The sequence below is a fragment of the Meleagris gallopavo genome, chromosome 10 (assembly GCF_905368555.1).
Source record: "Meleagris gallopavo chromosome 10, MGAL_WU_HG_1.1, whole genome shotgun sequence".
NCBI classification, from domain to species: domain Eukaryota; kingdom Metazoa; phylum Chordata; class Aves; order Galliformes; family Phasianidae; genus Meleagris; species Meleagris gallopavo.
In genome coordinates, this window is record NC_139413.1 from 13,020,481 (window position 1) to 13,047,655 (window position 27,175).

At 39.4% G+C, this 27,175-nt stretch overlaps 2 protein-coding genes across 8 annotated transcripts in view; one reads left to right on the forward strand and one right to left on the reverse strand.

The window, feature by feature from the left end:
• Positions 1 to 6,381, reverse strand: part of SLC44A3 (solute carrier family 44 member 3) — a 38,498-nt gene extending 32,117 nt beyond the window's left edge. For 6 of the 7 annotated variants that reach the window (XM_085231867.1, XM_085231872.1, XM_085231870.1 and 3 more), the window contains exons 1-5: positions 6,247 to 6,381; positions 5,928 to 6,035; positions 3,517 to 3,659; positions 2,792 to 2,928; positions 1,362 to 1,455 (exon numbers count right to left, since the gene is read on the reverse strand). In XM_085231867.1, coding sequence (XP_085087993.1) covers positions 1,362 to 1,455; positions 2,792 to 2,928; positions 3,517 to 3,659; positions 5,928 to 6,035; positions 6,247 to 6,273 — 509 coding nt within the window. In that variant the 5' untranslated portion in view covers positions 6,274 to 6,381. Of the gene's footprint in view, positions 1 to 1,361; positions 1,456 to 2,791; positions 2,929 to 3,516; positions 3,660 to 5,494; positions 5,637 to 5,927; positions 6,036 to 6,246 lie in introns of those variants that run through there. The other variant, XM_085231871.1, reaches the window with a different exon arrangement.
• Positions 6,272 to 26,782, forward strand: LOC146543709 (uncharacterized). The gene is made up of 2 exons (XM_085231889.1): positions 6,272 to 6,713; positions 7,299 to 26,782. The coding sequence occupies exon 1, from the start codon at positions 6,272 to 6,274 to the stop codon at positions 6,698 to 6,700; it is 429 nt and encodes a 142-aa protein (XP_085088015.1). The 3' UTR covers positions 6,701 to 6,713; positions 7,299 to 26,782.
• The last annotated feature ends 393 nt before the right edge of the window (positions 26,783 to 27,175 follow it).

Consider the following 27,175-nt stretch of genomic DNA (forward strand, 5'->3'; position numbering starts at 1 on the left):
CTGCAGCAGCTGACAGCCACCACCTGCAGCCCACCAGTCCCCCTCCCTGCCTCCACCGTAAACATGGAGTCTGACCCAGCAGGACAGGGCTCTGGGCACAGGAGCAGTCTCTTACAAATGCTCAGGCAGTGGCGTCATTTTTCATCTGCAAAATAAACTCTTGGTGGCACCATGCCTGCAATGCTGGGTGAGAACATCAATTCAAGACCAACAAGGGGAAAAAAGTGGATTACTATCTCACTCACCATCAGCACATAGTTCCTATTCTGTTTCTAGCCAGGCTTCACCCATTCTGCTCCCATGTCTTTACATAAAACCTAAACTCATGAGAGCATGGCTGTAAACTTCACTGTGAACATTTCACATCATTTTGAGGATATTTAAGTATTCTAAAACCTGCTCCAAAACAATGTTTGTAAGGTACATATAACACCACCAGATATCTACATATAAAACTTCTTCCAGCTAACTTATTGAATATATTCATTGTTCCACTCTGGCAAGGCTGCACTGCATCAAAGAAATATTCATACCTAAGTGGAGAGGTTTGTTCATCAACACATTAAAACTTCTCTGACTAGCTTTGCTTCAATGATGAAATACTACTGTGCAACATGAATATGCTGAGTTCCTTGCCAAATAAGAAAAGGCCTAAAAAGTCAAATATGCCATATTTTTCATCAATTTGCATGTCTTCCTTTGATCCACTGGGATGGTAATGGCTTCATGTGTCCCTTGCTCCCTCCTGGTGTTTTCACCCTCTGCTTTCTCGTTGGAGCAGTAGATGACTTAGTTCTGCAAACATGGAGATTCCAATTCTTTATTGTATTTTCATAAAGTGGAATTTTAAATAGTGGTTTTAAGGATTTTGATTCGCTAACTCATAATAAATAAAAATATACAACTAAGTCAATATATCCATACTTAACATGTTGGAAAATATTAGACCCTGCTGTCCACAGATCTGTGCTTCAAGCCAGCTGGCCATGAAATAACTCTGACAAGTAATTTCCGGGTTCAGGATAATAATAGAGGTCTGAGAGCACAGCTCCCTTCTTTAGCGCTAAGGGAGAGAGCAACAATTTTGTGCAGAAAATAAGTCACTTCTCATGTGGAATGCTCTGCCCCTGATTTGGAGAGAAAACATCTCTAAAAAGAGAATGCAGTCCTTGCTCATTCCAGGACAGGACACAGGCGTGTTCTCAGGCACACACAGAAACCCATAAGGGTACAGGTACAAAAATAAACAATGCACAACCATTCTGATTTTACATGGCGTCATCTACAGAATGTGAGGAACTAAGAATCCTTAATAAGCTATGCAGACATCAGGGTATTGTAAAGCATCCAGCACTCCTCACCTTGGTGGAACAGGCAGTGTGGGACATAGCTCAGCTGCCTTTGGATTTAGCGTGTAACTGGAAATGCTCAGGTTGTAAACACAAAGACAAGAACCTAAGAAATAAAAGAAATGGAAAATTAATATTAGTTACAATTCTGGAGAAAAACACGCTAAGTTTTGTTTACACTTCTGCTTTGATCCCTTAGCAGGCCACATTCATCACTGATATTCCAATAGGAACATAAAATAAATTAGTTACCAGGTAAATCTATAGCAACTTCCTTGGGATCTTCTATCTTCTAGACTTAACTGTAACTACCATTCACTGACCATCATGGAGGGTGAGCACATTGTTTGTTCCATGGTACAACACTTCAGCTCTGAACTTTTATTCCTTAAGACAACACAAAAACCTAAACTGACACACGCCACAATGGAATAGGGCCCTCATAATTTAAAGCAGAATACGTATCTATCCAGAAGCTTAAATTTCCTACCCTCTGGACTGAACAGTGCCAGGTACTCTGCTGACAATACTCTGCTCCATTACATCACGCTGCTAGGAAAGAAATGCTGTGTGCATTCAAGCCATTCAAAATGCAATACTGCCCTCTCCCTTGACATAAACATGCAAGCAGTTTTAGCACATGGATGGAACTTCATGCAATTTTATTCAGTTGCACTGAAACTAGGGTTTATGGTTTTCTGTACATAACTAAATAATGACAAAGCATCCTAAAATGAAATTAAAACAAATGTTGTCAGTTGAAATAGAAACTCTTGTCAAAACATTCAACAAAACGAAAAAGAATGGAATTCCGACGTGCAGTAAAAAGAACCATTGCTATCTGTATGGACTGCAGTTTATACGTATACTATGGAATAAGGGCTAGGCCACAGGTTACTTCATTTATTTGTTGGAAATGAACAAACTGGAGTTGCCTCCTTCGCACAACAGCTACTCCTAACATCGTATTCATCTTCAACGGCAGAATTAAAAAAAAGACCTACACAGAATACTAAACTTTGGGCTCTGATGTCAAAAGGGATAACACTGCCAGTACTTCTCTGGAATTAATAATTCTACTACAGCTTTAATTAAATTGAAAAGAACCAGTTAGACAAGTTTCTCAAATAGCACATGAGCTCCGTTCACCCACTGCCACTGTCAGCAGCCAGCTTTCTGCTGGATAATCTCAGACTTGTCCAGGAATGTATCAACAATTTTTCAATCTGCATAAGAGAGCTGTACCATTTCTAGAAACAATTGTAAATTGTAATGGCTTTGAAATAAAGCAGAGATGGGGGTTTATTTTTGGTTGCTATGGACTATTCCGGAAACTGACGGTCAGAAATGACTCCCTAGTGTAGCAAACATAAGAATAATAAAGTGAAAGTTTCTCAACTGTTCTACAGATATATTAGATACTCATATTCCCTGTTGCACACCATTGTTCCTTGCAAAACTCTGGAGGTCTTCCAAAGAGTTGAGCTGCTCTTGTGGACAACTAGACACGCACAAGGAAACTGAACTGATTTTGAGGCTTTGCATTTCCGGGCTGCATGAATTCAGAAAGAACACATACCTGGAAAGACAGAAAGATCCTCGTTTCAAAAAACAAGCCTTCTGGTTTTCATAGGTTTAAATTCTGAGCCTTCTTTCCATCTTTTTAAAGTGCTATAAAGCAAATGAAACTTTTTCCACTTACAATGAAACAACTGGATTTTGAAGCCAAAGGTTAAGAAGCAATTTGAGAACATGCTATACTTTTGAACTTCATTTCTTTAATGAGATGAGACGCTACCAAGGTGGGTACCCCTCTACAAGCATTAGTTCTCTTGCATGGAATTTTCCAGAATGACTGGTAGCCTCAATATTTAACTTCCATAAATACAAAGATTTGTCCACAACAAACCAGCGTTTGGCAGAAGTCCTAAGATCCTACTTAAGAAGAAATCATCACAAAGCAGAACAATGGCATGCATTTTCAAATTCCACCTTAAATTTCCATTTTGCTCACCATTTTGCATCATTCCCACACCATTTTATTTGCCTTTTAGTTGAAGTATGCACGTACATATGCATGTGATTGACAGTTAGATGATGTATATTCCTGAAGTTAGGTGCAGTTAAAGAACAGTAACTTTAATTAGACATTATCTGAGATACTTACTTTTTATTAGTCATGTCCTTTCCAGAAAGGGGCACCCCTTTTACAGGAACATTCTTCCTACCACATATGTTCCCAAAGCTGTCATATCCAAGCACAAGTCTTTCTGCAGCACCAGCCATCACAGCATAGCCAGTTACAAACATCTATAAAAACAGGTTTTTTCATGTGAAATCATGCTACGATAGCTTTTCTCTCCCAATGAGTAAACATTCCTTTCAACTTGACTATTTTTGTCTTGTGAATGCAAACCACTAAATCTAAAATTCACCCTTCTGCACAAGGCCAGAGCAAGTCATGAGGACAAGTTCAGCCCTATTGTCTCCTTAGACTTCCCTCTTGTCTTCCAGAAAGCACATCAAATAATTTAGCAGAAAATCACAGAAGAAGAAAAACAGGATCAGATTAAAATACTTAGAAAGTAGCAATAAAGTACTAAACCCCACTTCTGCCAAAGCTTCTGTGTGTCACTGGGCAAGGTCACTCGGACAGCACTTTTCCTATGCAGCCACTGCTTCTCAATTATCAGAGTGCCCTTCAAACCACACCTGCTGAAATACCGAGCTGCTGAAACACTGAATTTAACCAAAGGTATACTTTAAAAACAAATATAGTTAAAATGCAGATTAACTGAAATTTCAGAAATACGTATTCTTGACTGCATTTGAAAAACCTCAAGAGAGCCACATCGTGGACCTGGGTGTTACTGCACTGAGCTTTTAGATACTCTGCTGTACCAAAGCCCCAGCACCGAAGGTGAGCTCCCAGTAAACCTAAGAGGCAGCATCCCTGCTGGCTGAGCTGCAGCAACACTTACTTGGTCAGCATAAGACACTCTGCCTAGGAATGCAGCATAAACTCTGCCCAAGTAATCAGGGCCAAAACGCCCTTTTAAAGCCAAGAAGCAGTAATTCTTCTGTGAAGCCGGTAAAGTCTTGAGCACTTTTCCCCACAGCTTATTTATAGCACTCCACCCATTGGAGAACTTGGTGATTTAATCATCCCCTCTGTCCTACGGAGACCAGACCACAATTCACATATACCAAGGACAAAGCTCTTGGCTCAGCGGCTACATGCAAATTGCTGGCAGCTGCAAGTCTTCTCAGCCCACATTAACCACTACCACCCTGCACAGAGCAGTTGAATATTAGCTGCTCTGGAGAGAGGTTTTACATATCAGATCCAGCACAACAGCTTTACTAATTAAGGTCTGTGCCTTTGTTATTCTACTTTTAACTTGTGTCTAAAGATAGTATCTAGGCAAAAACTGAGTCTCATACATGAGTAAGTATGTACTTCCTTGGTCCTCAACGTATTCTCATCTGTGCCTGTGTTTACAGTAATTATTTAAATAATGCTATTTATAATTATGCTTGCACATTGACACTGTCTTAACATGGTGACCTTTACAGAGATGCCATTGTTAAAGCTGATGTACTACTTGTGTATGTGATGCTAGTTACAACAAGAAATTATTTTCAGATCCTACTTATTTACATAGAAAAAATGTTGAAAATCAAATAGCTTTCAAAGGGAAAAAAGAAGTTGGCACTGTAACTCTACTTGAAATGGACTTTCAAAAAAAAAATAAATCTGACAATACTTCTAAAGAGGGAAGTTGCATGTCCACTGCCATTACTATGGCAAACACTGTGTGCATGTCTTATTTTTAAGTGCAGAAAGCTGGATAGCAACCATAAATACTCCAAGTAAGAGATGGCTGAGTGACTGCTGGGAGGCGTGTCCATCTCCATGCACCAGCAATATACACCTGCACAGAACCACTCACATGGTTTCATTTCTTTTCCACTGTGGGAAGAAATCAGTGTCACCTTTTTCATGTAATCTTTAAAAACTCAGATCAAACAAGAGAAAACAACGTTATCTATGCACTAAACTATTTTACAGAAACTGAGCAATAAAAACATTCAGAGAAAGCACAAATTGAAAATCCTTGCCCCAGTTGCAAAGTTCAGCTTACACAGAGCTCAGGATGCACATATGTTCTTCTGCATTAGCTTCCATCAAAAGAGCTCTTAGGAATTCAATCCAAAACCGATCAATAGCATATTCATTCCTCAGTAGGCTCAGATATGTCACGAAAACCTTTCATGCTTACAAACACAAAACCTGCTCCTAAAAATCTGCATGCTGTCCTGGGCACAGGACAGACAGCGACCTGATTCACCAGAAGAGAGACACGGTACAAGGGAAAAACTGCAGAGAGTTAGATAAGAAGTAATGAGAGTCCAAACAGAGCCCGAACTCGTTCTCAGCAAGGGAGCTCCCAGTCACCCAGCCCTGCCCGCACCTGTGCGGCTCGTTACAGCGCAGCCCAGCCCCACACCGCGCCCCGCGCCGTTCGCACACGCAGAGCTCCGCGAACCGCAGCTCCCAGGGAAACGCACGCTTACCAAACCGGCCCAGAAAAGGAAGAAGAGGAGCAGCCAGAGAGGGTCTGTGCACTTTCTAGAAATGACCGGTCTCCATTCCCTTAGTTCAGAAACACGATCTCCAGATTCCTAAAACGAAAGAAAGACAAACGAAACACCTGTGAAAGAGAAGTCAAGTTTCGAACGTCACAGATTTTCCGCAAGCGCAACCCTGCAGCTAACGCCGGACGCCCGCTAGCTCCCCGACCCCAGGAGCGGGACCGCTCGGCAGCACTTTGCCCCCGACCCCGCGGCCCAGCCCCCCTCACCCGCCGCTCCCCTCCGGCCGGCCGCGACCCACCTGCCGCCGCTCCCGTCGCAGCGCCATGTTCCCTGCCGCCCGGCAGCGCGGCGCCGGGTCCCGGCGGGCGCTCGCTAGGGGACGGCTCGACGGGCCGCCGCGCGCGCCGCGGGGCCGGGCCCGCCAGGAGGAGCGCCCCGGCCGGGCAGCGGCACCTCGGGTAGCTCCTCCCGCCGCCGCGGATGGGCGCCGCCGCCCCGTCCCGCCGCAGCCGCGCGGGCGGCATCTTTCGCCGCGGAACGAGTGCGGCTCGGTCCGAAGGGCGCGCGACGGAAGCGCGGGCGGAGCTCGGAGCTGCGGGATGGGGCTGAGCTGCCGCGGGCGGCGGAGCGGCCGTGCTGAGCGGGGCTCGGGGAGCCGTCCGCTGCGTCTGCGCCTGAGCTGCGTCTGCACCCTGAAAGAGATGAAAGTTTGCGATCGGTGTAAAATAGACAAAGCCGATATTGCACGTTGAGAAGACGGTAAAGGTACGTCGTTGCTTCCCCATCGTGTTGGTCAGCTGAAAAATGTGTTCTTCCACGAACAGAAAATCAGCAATTGCAAGAAAATGGAATTAAACTGGAGCAGAGCATTGCAGGCTCCTTCTAATCTAACTGGAAATAAATACATTTCCATAAAACAAGTTAACCCGTGCAGTGTTTCTTAAATTCACTTTTACTGATTTAGCAGAGCTCAGTACAATCCAGATTTATATTTAAAAACATCACATAAGGGTTTCTAAAAACTCTGTTCTGCAAAGAATTTCCAAACCTCTCGATTTCCAGCCAGCTCATGGCCCTTGTCTTTATCTGCATTGTACCTTTTAATGTCCATCGTTCATCACTTTGTACAGTTTTCATAATTTGTGTGAAACTCTGAGTAAAATATTAACATGCAATGATACCGTGTTGGAAAAGTAATTTTCTGGTTGTGGATTCTCAGTGGACAAATAACTGTTCCTTCGCTTTGCACTGTTGCACTTTAAAAACAAATGAAAAAAAAAGAAGGCATTTTTTCTCGAAATGCAAATGTGAAAGTTACGTGACGCTCTTTTTTTTTTTTTTTCCTGAAAGGGATAAGTAGAAAAACAACAGAAGTGTTACTAACTCGTAGCTCAGGCACAAGGAGTAACCCCCTCCTAGGATTAAAAAAGATCCCTCTGAAAGAATGCCATGCTGAAGGCTGATGCTGGAGTTGATGGCCCGCCGTCACCAGCTGCTGCTACTGGCTGCCATTGCTGGCCTGCACCTTTCTGAAGGATTCTCCTTGAGCTCTGCATTACATTCTTAGTGTGCATAAAGGAAAACAGCAGGAACAAAGATTTTAATGACACGCAGATGCCAAGCAGCTGAAATTCATGGGAGAGTACCAGAATGGGGAGCAAGGCCTGCTTTTACCGAGCAGATCCAAGATTTGGCTTTTCTTTCAATCAGTCAAGGAAAATTTATACATGATAGAAAAGACATCTGGATTAGAACAGGATTAAAAATAAATACACAAAAAAATATTTTAATTGTTTTTGTTTGGTTTTGTGTCTGAATTTCGGTGGCGTACAGAGGAACCATTCCTTGTCGGACAGCATGCGGGTAATGTCAGCGCGTGCCGCTAGGTGGCGCTGTGCCCCCGCTCCGCAGTCAGCGCGGCGCTGTGGCCCAGGCCCTGACGCTGCCAGCAGCGAATCCTGGCAAAGAAAGGTTTTTACGTTACAGTCGAGGAGAATCCCGAGAAGCAGGGCTCAGATATGAAGAGAGGTTTAAAAGTCCACGTCCAAAATCTAATACTGAAAACTGTTATTTATCCAATCCTGCTGAAGGCCAAATGGCCCAGGTCCAGCAACGGCTTGGATTTTCTGTCCCACCTCTTCAGGCATCTGCACCAATGGTGATGGTCACATCATGTTTGTAACAGCTGCATGGCTGGCACTGGAGCAGGAAGGCAGTGGGCTCTGTCCAGGGTCTTTTTCTGTCCAGCATGTTCTCTGAGGCAAAGAATAATCCATGCCCTGTTTGTGTTGACCTTTTTATGAACAGAGAAATGTTTGGTTTTAGAGCATAGGAAGGAGCCTAGTTCTGCAGCTCAGTAGTTTGAGCACTCAGCTGGGAGTAGGGAGATTTAGAACTGACATTTTGTGAGATGTATCCAGTTTAACGTAAATAGAAAGAAGATAAAATAATAGAGTTTGGGGAAAACACACCCTTTACGAGAGCAGAATTATTCCTTTTATGAGAGCACTAATGACTTGGCTAGACCGGCTTGTCCTCTGGTGAGAACCATAAGTTGGAGCCTTTGGTCTCCTTCTCCTGGTCTGCACACACAACACTGACCTCTGTAATACACTACATTTAAGTCCTGTATCCTACCGCAGACACTTTGCTGGGAGATTTGTATGATGCGTGTTTGCCTTCAGCTAGGAGCCTTCACTGCTCTCCGGTGTATACAATGCTTCCTGTAAAGGCATAAAATACTTAAGATCTTAATAATTCACACATGGTAATGTATCCAGGATCTCACAGTGATCTACTTGTGAATTACGACAATAAATATTCAAACTCCTTGCTATGCTGTGATGGGGCAACTAAGGGAAAGGAGATTAACTTACATTTTCAAAATTACCCAGTTTTTAATAGCTTCAGACAAGTTCATCAACATCAGCAAGAGAAATACTGAAAACTCACAGGCAGTTCTATCTGATTTTAATTCAAGGGTTTGTCACAAAGTCACTTAGAATATATATAGAAGAAAAACAGACAAACTCCAGCTTCCTGACTCCAAGCCTCTGCTTTAATCACAAATTCCTTATGAGGGCAATGTTTATTCACAGAGAATGAGTCCTGATGCTGTTTGCATTTAAAGCTCCTCTTCCTTACCAAGAAACCTACCTGGTTAAAACTGAGGCAGGAATGTAGACTGGGAGAGGAAGGTTTTAAATGAGAGCATGACAGTGCCTGGCTAGACTGGTTAAGTGAGATGACTACCCCTATCAGTATCCCCTTCTGGGTCAGACAGGACACAGAGACCCATTTCTCTAATACAGCAGGACACAGAAACTGAGAAAGCAAACCCTGAAAGCAAACATCTTCTGCTTAATTAGAGAAGGTACTTGTGTACAGTAGTTTAACAAGCAGACACTGTTCTTCTTGCACAGCTATGGAATATCCAGAACTAAAACACCCAAAGGCTGAACGTAATGCCACCTACTGCGTTCAAGCTGTTTGTGAAGTTTTCTCACAATTTCTACTCTAAAACATGTTATTTACAACCATTCCTCACTTCAACCATTCAGTCTGAAATTTCTCATGGTGAATGCTAAAGATTTTTGTCCAGTTTCATCCCAAACTATTCAGTCATTTCTACGAATGAAAGCAGAAAGGCAGACATTGTATCTGTATTAAATAAATGCAGTGTCTTTTCTGAGTAATAGTAAAGAAATTCTTATACATTATTTGGACCAGAGATTTCAAATGGACAAGAAGTGGTTTTTGCTTCTTCTCATGTCTGAGAAACTTCATCCACATTTGCCCAAATGACTGAAATATCACACTGTAGGCTCAGTCAACTTGCTGAATTCCATAAAGAAGCCTGAGCAGTCTGAAGACTGTCTGCTCTGCATGTTCCTGACTTTGCTTGATACAATTGAACTACCTTGAAACCTGCTTCTGATCTGCCACATACTTTCACTGTTTTTTTGTCTCAGAGATTGTCTTGATGGTGTTCAGTCACGGCAGACAAGAAAGATTCTGAGATGAATGCAAAGAAAACAAAGGAGGAGTTGGTGGTGGTAAACGGCCTCTTGCAATAGATAAGGAATACCTTGATGAGTAAGGAAATCGGGGTCTAGAGGTTCTCTGAGAAGGATCATAAGATTCATAAAGGCCAGCATCAGGAAAGCTCAATAAACCATCTAACTACACAGTGGGTCATTATGCCTCTGTCAAGCTACAGCCAGTGGCTGTGACTGCCTGAAAGCCAGGACTGGCTCAGCAAAGACACTAGAAGGCTTACAGCAAAATAGGAGACAGTAATGACAGGGAAATGAGGAGGACAACATGCAGGATAAAAGGTAGAAATGAGTCTGAAAGCCAGGAGGAGATGGCTGGAAAAGAGAGGTGAGGTTGGGACAAAAAGGGACCCTGAAAGCTAAGAGAGGTCAGCTGTAGGTTAAGGAAGTGTACAGCTGGCCAGGAAAGATGAGAGTAGATCTGAGATGCATGAAAACTATGTAGGGATTAAGCAAGCAATAACAGAAGTCCTGAATGTGCATAAAGATTAAGATTGTGAGAAAAGAGTAAAAGAATCTGGGTCTGCTAATACCACTCCCTTTCACAGCCAGAGTATCACCTTTCCACTGCTCTCAGCAAACTTCCACAGTGCTCACTTGAAAGTGTCCTGTTGCACTCCGGCCCAGCTAACAACTCAAATCACCCTACCAGGTCTCTGATCAACTTGCTAGTGCTTTTAGTTTCTCCACTGGATCAGATGGCAGAGAACTGTGTATGTATTTAGGAATCCAACCCTTTTGAGGATTTTATTTAGTGTTGTTATGTGCTCCATAACAGCTTTTGTTTCCTCATCTATGAAAACTCCCCTGGCAAATCTATAAGAGAATATGTTTACAGATGGAAAATAAGCTACTCTATGTTACCCAGATAATCATGAATGAAAATGCACTAAGGATAAAATAAATAATATTAAATAAATTTTTTCCTCCTGCCATTTAATGTCTCTCTCTGGAGATGTTTCTTATCTCAGTCTTAATAATCACATGAATTTAACAAGCTAATAATTAATCAATAAGGCATATGCTCTATTATTTCCAGTTTCCAATGAACATCCATTCCAGCTTCTCATGGATATCTCAAGTGCTCTATTTCTATTTCAGGATATTGATTACTAAGTAGATTACTCAGGGATTCAGAGGAACAGATTGTGGCTCTCTTACAGCCCACTACATAGCTTTAGCTTGCTGCCACTAATGACCACCCGTCCTGTGATTGACCAACCACATGAATCATTCAAGAAAGGAGCGTAACACCACAAAGTTAAGTTGTTCCAGTTTCCGCATAAGCAAGCAGAGATCTGCACAAAGAGCCCTTTCAGTACTGTCAATACACAAGCTAGGGTACAGTCTGCCCTAGGAAAGTTTTGAGTGTGTTTGCTGAGCTGGAGCTGATAAACCTCAGAGCCAAGTCATTTCAAGGGCAAGAGTTTCAGCTGTTTCAGGACTAGGTGGTACTTCATATACAAGCCCAGACAAGAAATAGCACAAAAGCTGCAGCTTTGTGGAATGTCAGAATTACAGTGTACTTAGTAACGTTCTAACAGGTGAATGGCACAGGTGGCATAAGAGGAAAGTGCTTAATTTGGAAACAGTCCTGTTGTGCAGGACTGTTATTGTCTCTCTCCATGGACATGCCACCATACCTGAGTGCATCAATACAGAGAAAGAGAAGTTCATACACTGCTCTTCACAACAATTGGCAAAAGCCAGGGAAGGGAACTGGCTGAGTTTCAGAGAAATCAAAAAGTAAGGACTGGCTTGTTCTGTAAAATACGTAAATGGAAGGTAGGACAGATGGCTTTCTAGAGAGCAGCAAAGGAAACAGAATAACCTGGGATAAACCTAAATAAGAAGGTAGTTACCAAAAGGCATCAGTCTGAACTGTGTAGAGTCTGTAGAAATTTTTGAGACCAATGTAGTCAGGTCTAGATCTGAGTGAAAATGATGAGAGCATTCCATTAATTGAGTGGAGTCTAGGGCAACATGTTTTTTATACAGCTACTGATCGCACTTGGCAATGGATGGTAAACAAGAGGGACTTTTATAATTAATAGAAGATGATGCAATTACCACTAGCAATTCACATTTGATGAAATATCACTGCATTGTACCTCAAGAAAAGTTGTGCACAGAAGCTTTAAAAATGGATGATGCTAATTGTCATCAATGCTGTGAATTTTATAAAGTTCAAGGGACTGAATCATCACTAATTCCAGGAGCTCCTTAAAAGTATGGATGCTGATTTTAGGGACATCATTTATTTTTCTGAAGGAAGGTGGCTAAGTTGGGGTAATATGCTAAAAAGATTTTATGATTTGCAAAATGAAATCAAGTCATTTATAGAACCAAAAGGAAAATTTGTGCCAGAAACTGAAGATGAAAAATGTCTCCCAGATTTAGCATGTTTTGTGGATTTGACCGCTCATTTAAATGAATTAAACATGAATTTTCAAAGTGAAAATCAGCTTATCTGTGCTATGTTTCAAACCACAGTACTATTCAAAATGAATCTTAAATGATGGAAAGCTCAAGTTATGGCAAATAATTTCATGTATTTAAACATATTGCCTAAATACAGTCCTATGAACACTGAAAAATATGGAACCTTGCTTTCCATTTTGATAAAGGAATTTGGGAATAGGAATAAGGAATTCACTAAGAATTACAGTCAGTTACATTGAACCAGATAATGACACATTAGTTTTGCAAAAACAAAGTTAAATATCCTATTAGTTTTATATTTTTGTTACTCTTTGTTTTAAATTTTGTGATTAAAAATGTATTTAAAAGTTTTTCTACTTATCTACATTATATATTTATATTCAACCCAAGACAATTCTGCTTTACTCAATGCAGCCCAGCAAGCCAAAAAGTAGGACACCCATGGGTTAAGTCCCACTAAGTCCAGCAGCTGCTTCTGCCACAGTTTTCCCCACAGGATGTCACTCTCAGTCAGCCCTGATCTTTGACTTCAGCACAGAGAAGACTGAACTCCAGATAGCAAACCGAGACACAGAGCACCCTTTTGTTTACAGGATCATCTGAATGGCCTGAGTGCCATTTTGTTGTTTATTTTAATTTTGGACTTTCAGGAACTGCTTTCCACTCGTTTCATTTGTGACTAACTAAGACTAATTTTATGGGTTTACTCTGTCTAGACATTTGTTGTACACAACTTTAAAAGCATATACAATTCTATCTATGTTTGATGGTTGTCTTTTTAAAAGTATTTTGTTTTACCGCACAGTAAGGCTGGGACAGCAGCATATATTTCCATATTTTTTTTCCCTCTTAAAAATAACAGGTTTTATACAGAGAAGTCATTAGATCATGTATTCTGTTCAAAGTTACCCAAACTAACACTCCCAGGCACAACACAGGCAGCCAGCAGTGAAATTTACACAAGTTATTAGTCTACTTTGTAGTCTTCACTGTAGTAACTCAAGACTTCTCATAAATTACCTGCTCAACTAAAGTTTCACTTTAATTACTCATGAGAAGAAAATCAACAATGAGCAAGAGGCAGCCATAGAACCAGCAATCTGTAGCAAACAGTGCTACAGAATGTATGATGGCATTATTACACATACAGTTTATTCATACTCATTAAAGTTATACTGAATCAGCACCAGTATCAAGGATGAGAAACTCTCACATATGACTGGCTCTAACTCATAGAAATTGTGTAGTAACCCCTATAGGCACAGCTGCTTTCAGGATGAATCAAGTAGCCAAAATACTTGCAAAGAACAAGTTCTGCAAACCTAATTTAATATTGTATAGATAAAGAAATAATACAAACTCTATTAACAATCCAACATTATATGCTACCATTTCAGAGAGAAGAACCATGAATCATGAAGTCTTTTCCATGACATTTTAATTTCCCCTATCATAAGAAAGTAAAGTAAAATATATCATTAAATGTTAAATGTCAGACTCTGTCTTGAAACAACTTATTCTGCACATATTCATGATATTCAGCTAGTTAGAGCAGTTGGATGCTAAAAACAGGAGCCTGGCAGCTCCATGTCACTGATCATACCATACTCTTCAGGTCTCCAGCCATTTGCCTCTTGATACTTAAGGTATTGGTATATAGTGTTATATGATTTTAAAGCACTTTGCAGCAATGTTTCTACTGATAGCAGTGTGTACTTACTACGTATCTTACAGTATTGAAGTTAATTATGTTCCATATCTAAGAGTAGGTTTAAATCTCTAAGATTTCCTTTCAAGTAATAATGCTTCTGTAATAACAACTAATTCACTGTGGTGATAATGCTTATTACAGGATGCTGATGCAGCATTATTTGCAATAATAATAATAGTAAGCAATATAATAATAATATGCAATATTATTGTGCATAGTGTTTCTGTGGTATTACATAAAATGAGATACAGTATTACTTTTGTAGAAGATGTCCGACCCATATAAAGAAAGATGTACATTAATGTCTAGGCATTGTTGCAGTATTATTTTTATAACATTTACGTAAACCCAGGAACATTAGACAGATTAAACAACAGAACAAGAGTATCCCTAATCCATCACATTATCAATAAAGTTATGAGATAGCTACTTCATTAATTTTCATGTAGTAAAACAGAGTTGCCATTTTACTACCGCTTCTACAAGAGCTACAGTATTCCTAGCAACTGTGTGCCATTACAGCAAAGTAAACTATTAGGTAGTACGTGACACTTGATGGAAGATAAAAATATCTTTTTGAGAAGCTATTTATGGAAACAACATTTTGCAGCAATCATCTCATTTCGTCGTGGAAAGATATTTTCTGAAAATCGGATGTTGACCTCCTTTCTAGTGACTAAAATTTGAAATGCTCTGAGCAATAGCAATATAGTACTGTTTCCTGTTCACGTAACGTGTTTGCACAACATGGTGTTACAGATAATGCTAGCTGTTTGATGAAGCTTATAAAATGCAAAGGATGAGCATGTCCCTGGGAATTCCCATGATACTTCCTGCCTACCAGTAAGGGGAATTTGTGGGCATCATAAAAACTAACATCTATGAGCTAATTATGCGAAGTCTTATTCACACGAAATGCCACTCTTTACCCCATTAACCTTTGAACGTTATGCTTCAAATTTCTATATTTACGTCATCAGTTATGCAGCTAGTAGTAATGCTGTTATCTGTCAACACTTGGCTCAGAAAACAATGTGCCACAGCAAACTGATTTAAAATTTGATCCTGTTCTACACGTATACCTATAAGCAGGTAGAAAGTTCAAGGCAAGAGGTGATCCTATTCTGTTTCTAACTTTTCTTTGAAATCACCAAAATCTGTAGGTCAGGCAGTGGTTTAGCTCCTATTACCAAGAGTAGAGTATTTTGAAGCACACTTGGTCACGTTACCAACTTGAACTCACAGAGTGCTCCCATATGATTGTTTGACTTGAAGTCATACGTATGGATCTAACGTTTAGTTTTTCAGTTCTTCTTCCCTACCTCACTAACTGCTGTCAAAGAAATATCTTTACCTCTCTTTGCCTCAGTCCCACTCCCTGGTAAACTGGAAGTTGCTGTGCTTTTCTGCTGTTATAAAGCACCCTCAGATCTCTGTATAAAAGGCAAGCTATCTCTGCCACGCATGGTTTTGTTCATTATATTAACTTGACTGTGATCTGTTATAAATGAACATAAATACCACAGTACATGAGAAAAAAACGTATAAGTTATAACGCTGATAGTACTTATGTAATAAGATGGTTGAAGTTCTAAAAATAGTGGCCACTGCACATCAGTTGTCCTATTTCTAGCTGATAAACTAAAAAAAAAAAAAAAAAAGAATCAAATGTTCAATTTTGTACCGTGGAAAGAAGCATCAAACCACAATGTATTTATTTTAGATAATGTAATCTGAACAAAAGCATTCAACTGTGATATTTTTCACTGAGGAATTAGCTATCTAAATGAGATTTCAACATCAGTGAAGGAGTCACAGCAGGGGCCTGATTTCCTTGAAATCATGAAAAAACCTAGCTCTGCATGCCAGCTCTCCACAAAACAGTGCAACGTCCACTCTCGCTAAGACGCTATCCAAGAGAAACATACTGTATGTGCCTGTGACGCTCTGAAAAGGGCAACAGCTGTAATCTAAAGAATTTTAGCATGTGTGGTCTGCGTTACTTATCGCACTTCTTCTGGGAGGGTTATGAACCATGAGGTGTGGTCCAAAATAAATAGTGCTACAGTCATGGACAACAAGGTGCAGCCTCTTAAATGACATCTGGTCAGGTCTGTGGGAAGTAGCTGCAAGCTTTTAATGCATATTAACAAACTGTACTCCACATTTCAAGTCTTGTTACTGCAGAGTGCCTGAAGCCTTTGTTTAAAATTAAAAACATCGGATACTTATTTTCCGAACATTCTAAGCTGCAAGTGTGGACAAGGAGCCTCTCTTTCTTTGTACCACAGATTGAAAGCTCTCCTGTTAATGCCTGTAAATCAAGCCAGTTGTCATGCCTTTCCTCTTGCAGGTTAGTTTTTTTTTTTTTTTTTTTTTTTTCTTCCCCCCCAGCAGGCTTTTCTGTGACACAACGCTGGTACTCAGTTCTCTAGAACTGTAGATTTCTGGAAGTATCAGTAATTTTGATAACTGGCAGGAAGTGGTATTACTGCTCACACTCATGTTTGTTGCAAGTTTGTATTGTTTGGAAACCATTATGTGTAAATCTCACTTCCTTCCTTCTAGAGATCACTGAAGGCACTTGTTAGTACTAACTGAAAAATTTTCTTCATGCAGTTGTTCATTCCTCATTTGACCCAGTTAATACACATTGCATAACATACACTAAATTTAGTGGAATACAGAAAACAAAACAACCAGTGTCTCAATACTCCAAGGTGAGAAACAAAAGCTTTAAGGCCTACGACAGAAAAATTAATAGGAGAGGATAGGAAACAGGCATTGTGAATGTGGGCAGCAAATCCTCAGAAAACCTCTCGCTGTCCTTTTCTGTATCTTAACCACAATACAGACAGAATGAATTCAGAAATCTCATAAGCTTCGCTACTTGTCATTATTTCAATGGCAAAATAAAGCAGCAGATAAAATTCAGTCATTCTATTCAGAAGGAATCTAATAATTGTAAGATATTAAACAAAAGAACACTAAGGGTTGAGGACAAAACCAAAACCTGACATTCAGTGTGATTCTTCTCCATCATTACTCATGGTGGTAAAGGTGAAAGTAAGATATAAAAGAAGATACACTGTCTGCTGACATTTGCTGTCTTTCCTGGTGTTTCCAAGCATTAATTCTGTAGCTGTCAGATCTCGTGCCTGAATCTCTACAGTGGTGGAGACACCTCTGTCAGAATGCCACAAATATTCTGGGAGCTTTGTATATCAATGCAGGAACTTAGGCTTAGATACTTAGGTTGTTATTTACCAATACCATCCATTCTTCAACGGCCTCAGAGTACAGACAGTATAATAATAACTTCTGAGGCACTACAACAGTAGTCATGATGTATAGATTTCCCTCCTAAAGTGAAGCTCGTTAAATAATGATTTCTTTATCTGATCCAGCCCTTCTTAATTTCCAATATATTTTTTTTAATATTGAATTTATTCAACAACCTTTTTTTCTTTGCTTTTTTTCCAATTTGTTGGTGTCTGGTTCAGCTGTGTGAGCAAATGTAGGTGTTTATTTCTGATTATACGAGTCTGAAAATGTCTTGAACAAATATTGAGCAGACAATTTCATTAGACATATTCAGCTTTGTTAAACTGAAACATCCAAGAGTTTTTGCATGCAAAATGGATGCAAACAAAAAAAGAAATCAAATTATTTCATTTATATATTCAGCTTGCTGACAATAATAATTAAAAAAGAAAAACAAATTCATTCCCTGTCTTGCTCTGATACATGGTAGGAGATGGTGCAAGATGGAAGAATAGCCATAAGATGCAACCCCTTTTCAATCATACACTAGAGATGAGCACAATCATCATCTGCTTTGCTATTAGCAGGATGCTATTCTCTGAGAGGTGAAGCTTGAGGATCCATGCAAAAGCGATGTTGGCTTCTGAAAAGCTGTACTTAACCAGCAGTGGCAAAAATGACAGGAGGCACAGAGCCTGGAGTACTGGGTTGAGGCGTGGTGCCAGTGGGACTGCAGTGTGGGGGTTCAGGGCTGAGAGAGGTGGTAGGACAGGCAGGGCAGCAATGAGGAGCTGTTGCTATAGTGCTGCTTCGGAGTCTGAGCAGATACAGAGGAGTACAGCTTAGGGGCTGGGTGGATGATGGGAACCAGGTAAGGTGAGAAGGCAGATATTAGGGCAGGATTCCAGGGGTAAGGTAGGCATGAAGGAGAGAGACCTGGAGCAAGGGAGGACCATGAGAATGAACCTAGAGCATAATGAAGAGGTGCAGCTCATGGCACACTACTTCAGATGTGGGACAGGCACAGAGGTGTGGGCTTGGGGCTGAGGAGATCCACCAGACTGGGCCAGGAGTACAGCAAGTCCCTGGCACGGCTACAGAGAAGACAGCCCTTGGCAGCGTGTCTGAAGTATGGGCAAATGCTGAGGCTCAGGGACTCAGCTGATGGCTGCCAGCCCAGGCCCAGTGGATGCTAATGAGCTGGGCTAGGACAGGCACAGATGGGACCTGGGTGTGGTGAGAAAAAAAGAACAGTACATCTGAGAGGTTATGAAACATCAAATTGCCCAGACCTTGGCTGTATGCCCTGATAAAATAATAAAGAAGAGGGGGAAAAGAAGAAATCACAGAGCAAGTGACAACATGCTCTGCTCCTTGATCCGTGCTGGAAACACTTGGCAGAAAAAGCATTGCTGTTTAAAGTCACTTGTGTCAAGAGGCAACAGCATCCCTGAGAAACCAAAACAGCTTCAATGTGGTAGTGTCCAAAGCATCAGGCTACAGTCTCTTGCCATGTTTTTCTTTGCAGCAAAGTTGATTGAACAATTTGCCATTCTCTTCTTCACCAGCTTAGCAGAAAAGAATCTTTACTATCAGGGAGTAGTAAGATTTCTGCCATGGGAGAAATCATATTTCAGTTTTTTAAATTATTATAAACTCCAGCAGTTAAATAGTTCAAAGCATCACCTAGTTGTTATTGTTAGTTTACTTTTTTTTTTCCCCTCAGAAAAAAACTTTTAATCAGTTTAAATAAAAAAAACAAGCAACAAAATGCATAAATGGTATACACCCTGGAGCCAGCTAAAACTTAGCATCTGAAATCCCCAACGAACTGGAAAAGTGTTAACTCATATATAAAACTTACTGAGTAATACTACCCTTAAAAAAATTGCTCTAACTCCTGCAGACTATTTGCTATTCTTTCAGACCACATCCTCTACAAACAGAAGATCACACTACTCCATATTGCATAACGTCTGTGGCAGTAGTGCTTTATTTTTCCAGTTATTTGACTTGTTATGTCTCGATGTCTCTGTATGATCATGCTAAATGCTGTGTCAGAGACTGCTATGAATAGAACACTGCTACAGTTCTTAGCACTGAGAAGTACTCTTCTTTTAGAAAGAAGCGTCGAGCTTTTCTTTTTCCTCCAATATGGTTCTACCTATGTTTGTACATACATGAGTATATATACGACATGCATGTGTCTACCTATGTGCAGAGCAATACATATGCATACCGCTAGACGCATAACAATGTATTGCATTTCTGAATATTACTGCTCAAAACTATATCACTTAAACATAACTTCTTAAACATAAAAGGCAGTTCAACCAACCTGCATTACAAACAAATTTCAGACTTAAATGCCTACTGGTAACAAGACTTCCTGAAAGCTCACGACACCTTATTTCTGCATTCCTTGTGAACCCCAAATCCCCACCAAAGTTGGTGAAGCACAGTAAACTGAAAATTGGGATCTTCATTCACACAGGTTTCTGAACAAATATTGATGTGACTGTTGTTTTTAGGATATTAGAATTGAGAGATGAAAGTTTGTTTACCTCTGAAACTGATCTTAATATAGCAATATGAATCTGTACACTGAGGTGATCTGTAAGTTAATTTGTTTTGCTGGTTAAACATTTTCATAATTAAAGCTGTCCAGAAACACAAAACAAAATGTAGAAGCTATGGTAGTACGTTATTGAGTACATAACCTATAAACATCCAAAAAAATGACAGATTATTATATCTTGCATATATAAAAGCAAGAAATTAACTCTGTAACATTGATCAAAATCAAAGAAAATCTGTACTAAACTAGAATATTAAACAGCAACTAGGAGTTGAGGCATGTTCAGCTATAACAAATGGGAATATACTTTACTGTTTTAATATATCACCTTTTGAAGTTATTTAGGCTTTAGCCGCTGTCTCTTACACAGAGGGAATATATTTGTTTTGAAATTTAGTGTAATCTCTACATCAGCCTGTATTTGTTGATTTCTATCCATTTGTCAAAGACTTTTCTTCGCTGACCCAGAACTTCTGCTGATAGCGCACATCACTGTATGCCGCTTCCTTTGATGTGTCTTTACAGTCACTCAAATACTGTTATTACTTCACGGGACAGTAATTTTACAGCACTGTAAGATTATAGCTCTCACAAATACATTTGTGCAAAGCAAAGAGGAAAAGCTATGCAACTATCCTTATAGCAAATATAAACATTTATAAGCAAAGATACCACAGCTGTCAGCAGGACTGAAGATCTAATAATAAGAGCTAAGGTTTGCAGCTGGCTATGCCAAGGTCCTTAAGTTTCTGTGAACCAGATTCCTCACGAGTTGGTACAACTAGAACAGTACTCTGAAGAATAAAATTTTCACATTTAGGAGCTTGATTAAAGTCTGATTTGGATCACATATACAAGCAGTTTAAAGTTTAAAGAACATTTATGACTAGCAAATAATATAATGCATAACTATTCAGTAACCAGAATGTGCAAAGAAAAAGCTTCTGAACACTAAATTAGAGAGCAACTACTGTGCATTCAGTTTGGTCAGCAATAGTACAAATACAGACAGGTAATTTTCACAGTCATTGCAAATTTCCATGGCCTGTTGGTATTTAGGTTGTACATTTACTGCATCTTATTTTTCTAGACTAAGTAAGTTATAAAGTTTGTGATTTAGTAATGCTAATGAAAAATACCTTTGGATGCCTGATAATGCAACCAATCAGTGCTGGCATTTATCCTTTTTCTTCATTTCTGAGCATTATTTCAGGTAACATTTGAGGTTCACAACACACTAGATGTTCTGGGACCTGACTTCTCATAAGACATCTGTTTTTATGCAGTGCTGTAATATTTGGAATCATCTGACACATTTTTACCATCACAGATCTTACTAAATAGATAAAAAGAACTCTCCGCTCAAAGATTTTTCTAAGAAATCCTAGGTTTGTTGACTTTGAAGACATTAACTTTTTTCCATGCACAGGAAATGTTAATGAGAATTATACTGACCTCTCCTGGGAGCATGGTATCTACTAAATATAATCATTTACCCACAAGTTTATTATACGCTACTTGATAATTCTGCCTATATATTTATATTTTAAATATGAGTTTATATTAAAACTAACAGGTGTATCCAGACTCTCTGAACATGAGGCTGTGCTCATGTATGGGCTCTGGCTGAACTTGACAATATTAGGAACTTGAGCATCTTCTATCCAAGAATAATCCTGTTACCAGCGTGGACGTAGTTATTACTACTCAGCCCAAGTCCTCTCCATGACTTGGTTTTACACTGAAGTGCCTTATCAGAAATATGGATACCAAGATTATCTTCAGCAATACAGCTGTCTGGACTACAGGATATAGAACTCATTAGGCTCCTAGCTTGCTTGGCCTTAGATTCATATCTCACTAAGCAGCATAAAGGTAGAGTACAGATGAAGAGAGCTGCTTCATACACATTGCCAAGTAAATAAATAGAAAGAATTTATCTTTCTGTTTAAAAACAGTGTTTTCAGTAGGTTTTGTTCCCAAATTGATTATTCCAAAAAAATGTGGAAGAATCGGAAATTCATTATTTAATGTCTTCTTGTAGGCTTCAGGAACAGACTGCTGGAGTGGGAGATCTCTGGCAGAGTTCTAGATACACAGCAATCAAATATTAGGGGCAAAGTCTGTCTGAGTTTCAACTTTAAGAAAACATCTGGTTTTGTTCATTCCAGCACATTTATTTTGAGACAGATGACAACTATCAGCCTGTTGGTGGGGCTTGGTTTCCTGAGTCAGTGTCACTCTCTCCAGCGCTAGTTACTGCTTTTTTCATTTTCTGAATGAATAGCTTTGAGAGTTCTTCCACCAACACAAAAATGTTCATTTTTATTTCTGCAGATGACCATACGACTCCAATATTCCGCAGCCATAAAAATAGTTTTGATTAATTTTCATTCTTTTATATGCATAAAAGTGGTAAGCTCCAAAAAGTGGGACACAAAAATCAATGTAACAAATCAAGAAACATCAAGTCAGTTGCTTAAGGACAGAAGGGACTGTACAGCCTTCTCTATCAAAAAGACTGATTTCACATATTCTTATTAAATTATGTCATCTTCAACATAGTCGAATAAACCAACCTTTGTTGGTTTTTATTTTTTTCCTCATAAGTAACCAGTGTGGTTGGCCAGAAGGACAAAAAAAAAAGAAGAAATTGTGCTGATGCAAGCCTCATACTCCAAGAAAAAGCTTGTTGTACATCACATTGATGGAAAAAATGCTGGTAGAAATCCATGACCCCTCACCATATCAGATACAAAATGACAGGTCAGAAGCCAGCCTATTTGGTTGTATTCAGATGGAATATTTTAGGAAGTTGGGAAAAAAAAAAAAAAAAAAAAAAAAAGAACTTCATTTTTCAAAATTGTTCCTATTACCATGCTATCTCTTCGTTACTTATCTGGTTTCTGTCTACTGCGAGCAAACTCGACATCAGCACATTCCTGGGTCTACCTACTTGCAACTGTGGTTGAGCTAACAAAGATTGAGTCAACTTAGTGAAACAGGCTTTTAAGAAAACAAAAAGCTGAAGAGCTGGCCCCTATCACTATTCGAAGCAGAAATAGATTGCTCTGTTCTGTTTCCTTTTAATCACTTATTGTACATACTAGTGGAAACACATTTTACAGTAATAATTTGTCTGTCATTAAGTTTTTCCTTTTACTGTGTGGGAAAAGAAAGTTAAGTTCAGCTGTTTTCAAATATGGATCCTCTATATCCAAGCGTATCTATTTAATGGATTCATTAGCTTTGATTTTTTTTTTTTTATTTTTAAACAGACTGGAATTTTGTGTACTAGAAAATAGAAAAATGTTAAATCTCATTGATGGCTAAACAAAAAAAATCAACGCCAAGAAAATGACTGAAAAGTTTCTTAAATTAAAAGTCATATTCTATGGAAAGAAAATCCCTTGGTATCAAGAATATCTGATGTTTTCTTTTTGGTAATTGCACGCTTTCAATTCATAGACTAATTCATTTTCAGAAATGAAAATATTGCTAGTTTTAAATTTAGTGTCTTTGAGCATGTCTTTCAGTTCAAGTGTTTTATATTTCTTTGCTCTATAAATCTGGAAACAATTGATATCAAAGTGGGAGGCTGTAGAAAAGGAAGAACATCTGACTCATGCAATAAGAAATTGCAGCCAAACCACTCAGCAAGGAGACAGCAATGCCCTGGGAAAACTGAAAACTAGCTGTTGGGAACAAGATATACCAATTGTACTCAATAGGTTTATGCAAGTCTGTGTAACTGCTGTATTTCTCTGAACATATACTCTGCTACATACGCTTAAAAGTAATGTAAAAAAAAATGATGCAAGTGACAAGCAAATTAATTAAACCAATTAAAATAACAGTAAAATTACTTGGGCCTCTTTGTATTTCAAAGAATAGTTTGGATATTTCTATATTTGGGCATATATATTGAACATATGTAAATATTAATACAAGAGTGGTCATTATGTAACTAAACCGTATTTATTGTCTAATTATAAGTTTGTATACAAAGCCAGAGCTATTTTGGAAAAGAATCCCCTTTTCCATTTTTGGGACTGCTATAGCATACTGCTGTTATTGAGTCATATGGATAACTATCATCTTTCTTGCCACTAGATTTTTGACTTTATGGATTATTTGCCTTTATTATTTACATGGGAGCTCTGTTTTTATTAAGCAGATGTTTATACAGGAATGTTCTCTCCTACATTTATCAAGAATTGGTATTTCAAAATCTTGATGTGAAAAAATAATTGTGTTACTGTAACTGTGAGGACTGCAGCAGGGCACATGGAACCTCTCCAAATGCAGTAAGGCAGAGAGGCCTGATGAGAATGGAGCTGCACAAACACTGCCAAGTACTGGCTAAGGCCCAGGGATGGCCACCTTCAGCCATGTATGAGGAAGTGGGTATAGATGCAGAACTGGGAGCTACTCTCTTATCGGTCTTCAAACTGGCAAAGGTGCACAGACATCCTGAAAAGATCTGTGTTTATCATTCAGTAAGCTGAATCACTGTATTCCTTTCAGTTTGACTAGCAACAGATTCAGAAAGCTTTTCTATGGAAGCTGTGACAAACATTGCTTGGACTGAATTACCTACATATAACAGCAAACATGAGCAATAAGATCATGGAAAAACAGATCCAGAAGATGTGGCAAATGGAAAGGAGCAGGAAAAAAAAAAAGGTAGATTTTGGTGAAACAAAATGTGCAACCATTAATAAGGAAGCCTACGAATAATTACTGAAACCCACTAATAACTAGTAGCAAGCCCAAAAAGAAAGTACAGGAAAACCAGTCCTGTTAAGAATTACAGCAACACCATGCATAACATTGCAGTTATGGTAACAGCAATTCCAGCATGGGAATGAGCAGCAGTTTCTGCTCTGTGAACCCATGAGAGTGAACCCCTGCCACGGCACTGGGAAACAGGGCAATCCTCTTAAAAAGAAGGTACAGTTAACTCAGAAGCCACTGCAAAAATGTTTGAGATCAACTACTGACAAAGGGGTGAAAGCCACCCAGACAGATCAACGTTTTGCTGGGATATGCCACACTGTGGGTATGAGGTGCAAGGCAGAAGAGCAGATCTGTTTATGCGAAGAACTGAGATAACACTGCTCTGAGTAAGAAAACTTGTCAGTTATTAACTCTATAGAAACCACCCCAGAAATCCTGCTTCGGAGCAGTACCTTGATAGTTCAGAGATTTATATGCATGTGGAGGCTAAAAACTAAGGCATACTGCAAAGGTGGTATGGAGAAAGACGAATTAAAACAAACTTGGCTGTAACCTTCAGAAAGATCTTGGTCCAACCAGCAGTTCGCATTTCAGCTACGGGAGGCAATATAACTGAAGAAAAATTAAACTAGAACTGGATTATCAGCTAAGAGCTAGGAGAGGGATGCATCTTGTAAGGAGAAAACTCAAATGTTGAGCTGTTAATAATATGCTGTTTGTCACATTGGTGTAAATACACGGGCTATTTCTGTGATGATGTACACTTCTAGCCCATGCAGAGAAAGATAAAGACGTTAACTGTTAGTCAGCAACTGTGGTACCTAGTAAAATCAGCTTAAGGGAGAGATACATGAGCCTTGCTCCTGAAAACATTTTTTGGAATAGTTAATGGAAAAATATTGTCCTTCTTCTGACCCATGCTTGCTGATCACTAGCCAGTATCCTGCTGAAAACAGCGCCAAGACAGCAGGGAGGTGTCTGTAGCCCAGAGGGACTTGAGAAAAAAGTCCTGGACTGCTGTGTAGTACAGAAGTACTAGCGAAATACCTTGGGAAGCAGAATGCTCCCACAGACCCTCTGCAGCTGGCTGACATTCTCTGGTAACAATGCAGATTTTGTCCATGGCCCAAAAATTCTGTTTTGTACATGTTGTTCAGCAGATGGTTGATCAGCTTCCTTATTTTGAAGTTTCCTGGGGACAACAATCCACCGCACTGTGGCAGGTCTGCGGATTAAAAGCATTTGAAAAGAGAGAACAAGTTCTTGGGGCTTTTCACCTTTTGAATGGCTTTATGGAAGGCAGTCCTACTTCCCCCAGAAATAAGAACAGATAGTCAATTTACTCTATTTGCTTTTCTCCAGTAATAAAAGCAGCACCCAAATTTAATGTTTATTTAATGCCTTGGATTAACAAAACATTGGAAGACTCCCAGAAGGCATGATTTTATAGAATCATATCCAGCACAACACTGGCAAACTGCCTAAGCCCCAGAATTCAGTGTCTTACTGCAAGTTCTTGACCTGTAAAGTTCAGAGTCTCCTGATTATGCTGCTTAGAGTGCCAATAAAATTTTAAGAAGAACTCTGGTTTACAGGCAGGTGCTACACTTGTATGTATCTTTACCAACCATCTCACAAGGGTCTACATCTCAACTCAGCTGATTGTCAAGCCAGGCATAAAGAGAGAAAATATGAGATGTTAAGCCTGAAGAATTGGGCCTTTTTTCATTACAAATTAAGGAAAGATAAAGCCCTACTCCTGTTAGTAAGCAAGAGGAAACAGAAGATATTTGGGGGTTGGTTCCAATGATCATGGACTCGTTAGCTGATCTGCAAGAACAGGAAAACAAAGTAAAATACAGTATAGTGGAAGCTTGTATAAATGCCAAATGGGATGCACCCTAGACTTTACTTCGCAAATGGGTGATCCCAAATTACTTCTGCGTGATTTTCGTCACTATCCACTGGTTGACATAACTGCTATATTTTTGTTACGTGGCCAGTATAAACTCACTCAAAAAAAATAAAATAAAATTGTACTTACTCTTTCAAGAGATGAATGTGATTTATTTACTACAGGTAAAATATAGTTGATTTTTCATATTTGTTTTAGTAGTATATTGTTTATTAATCAATCAACTCAGTTGACTATTGAACTGTGGAGTTCAGTACTACACACACTGAACTTTTGTTTGTTATTCCAGAGAATACTCAGAATTAGGTTTTATTTTGCTTGGAATGGTGCGCACAGGCCGGAAACAGAATCTGCATGAAACCGTGGCATGCTTCTGCATGTTACGCTCTTTTCTGCAGTCTGTTGCTTGCAAACGGTAAATGGTGATAATGATCATATGCATAAAAAACATTTCTACACCATTTCATGTGCTAAGAAATAAAGAAATATAGTCTGATCTTTAAAGTCTGTGTTATAATTATC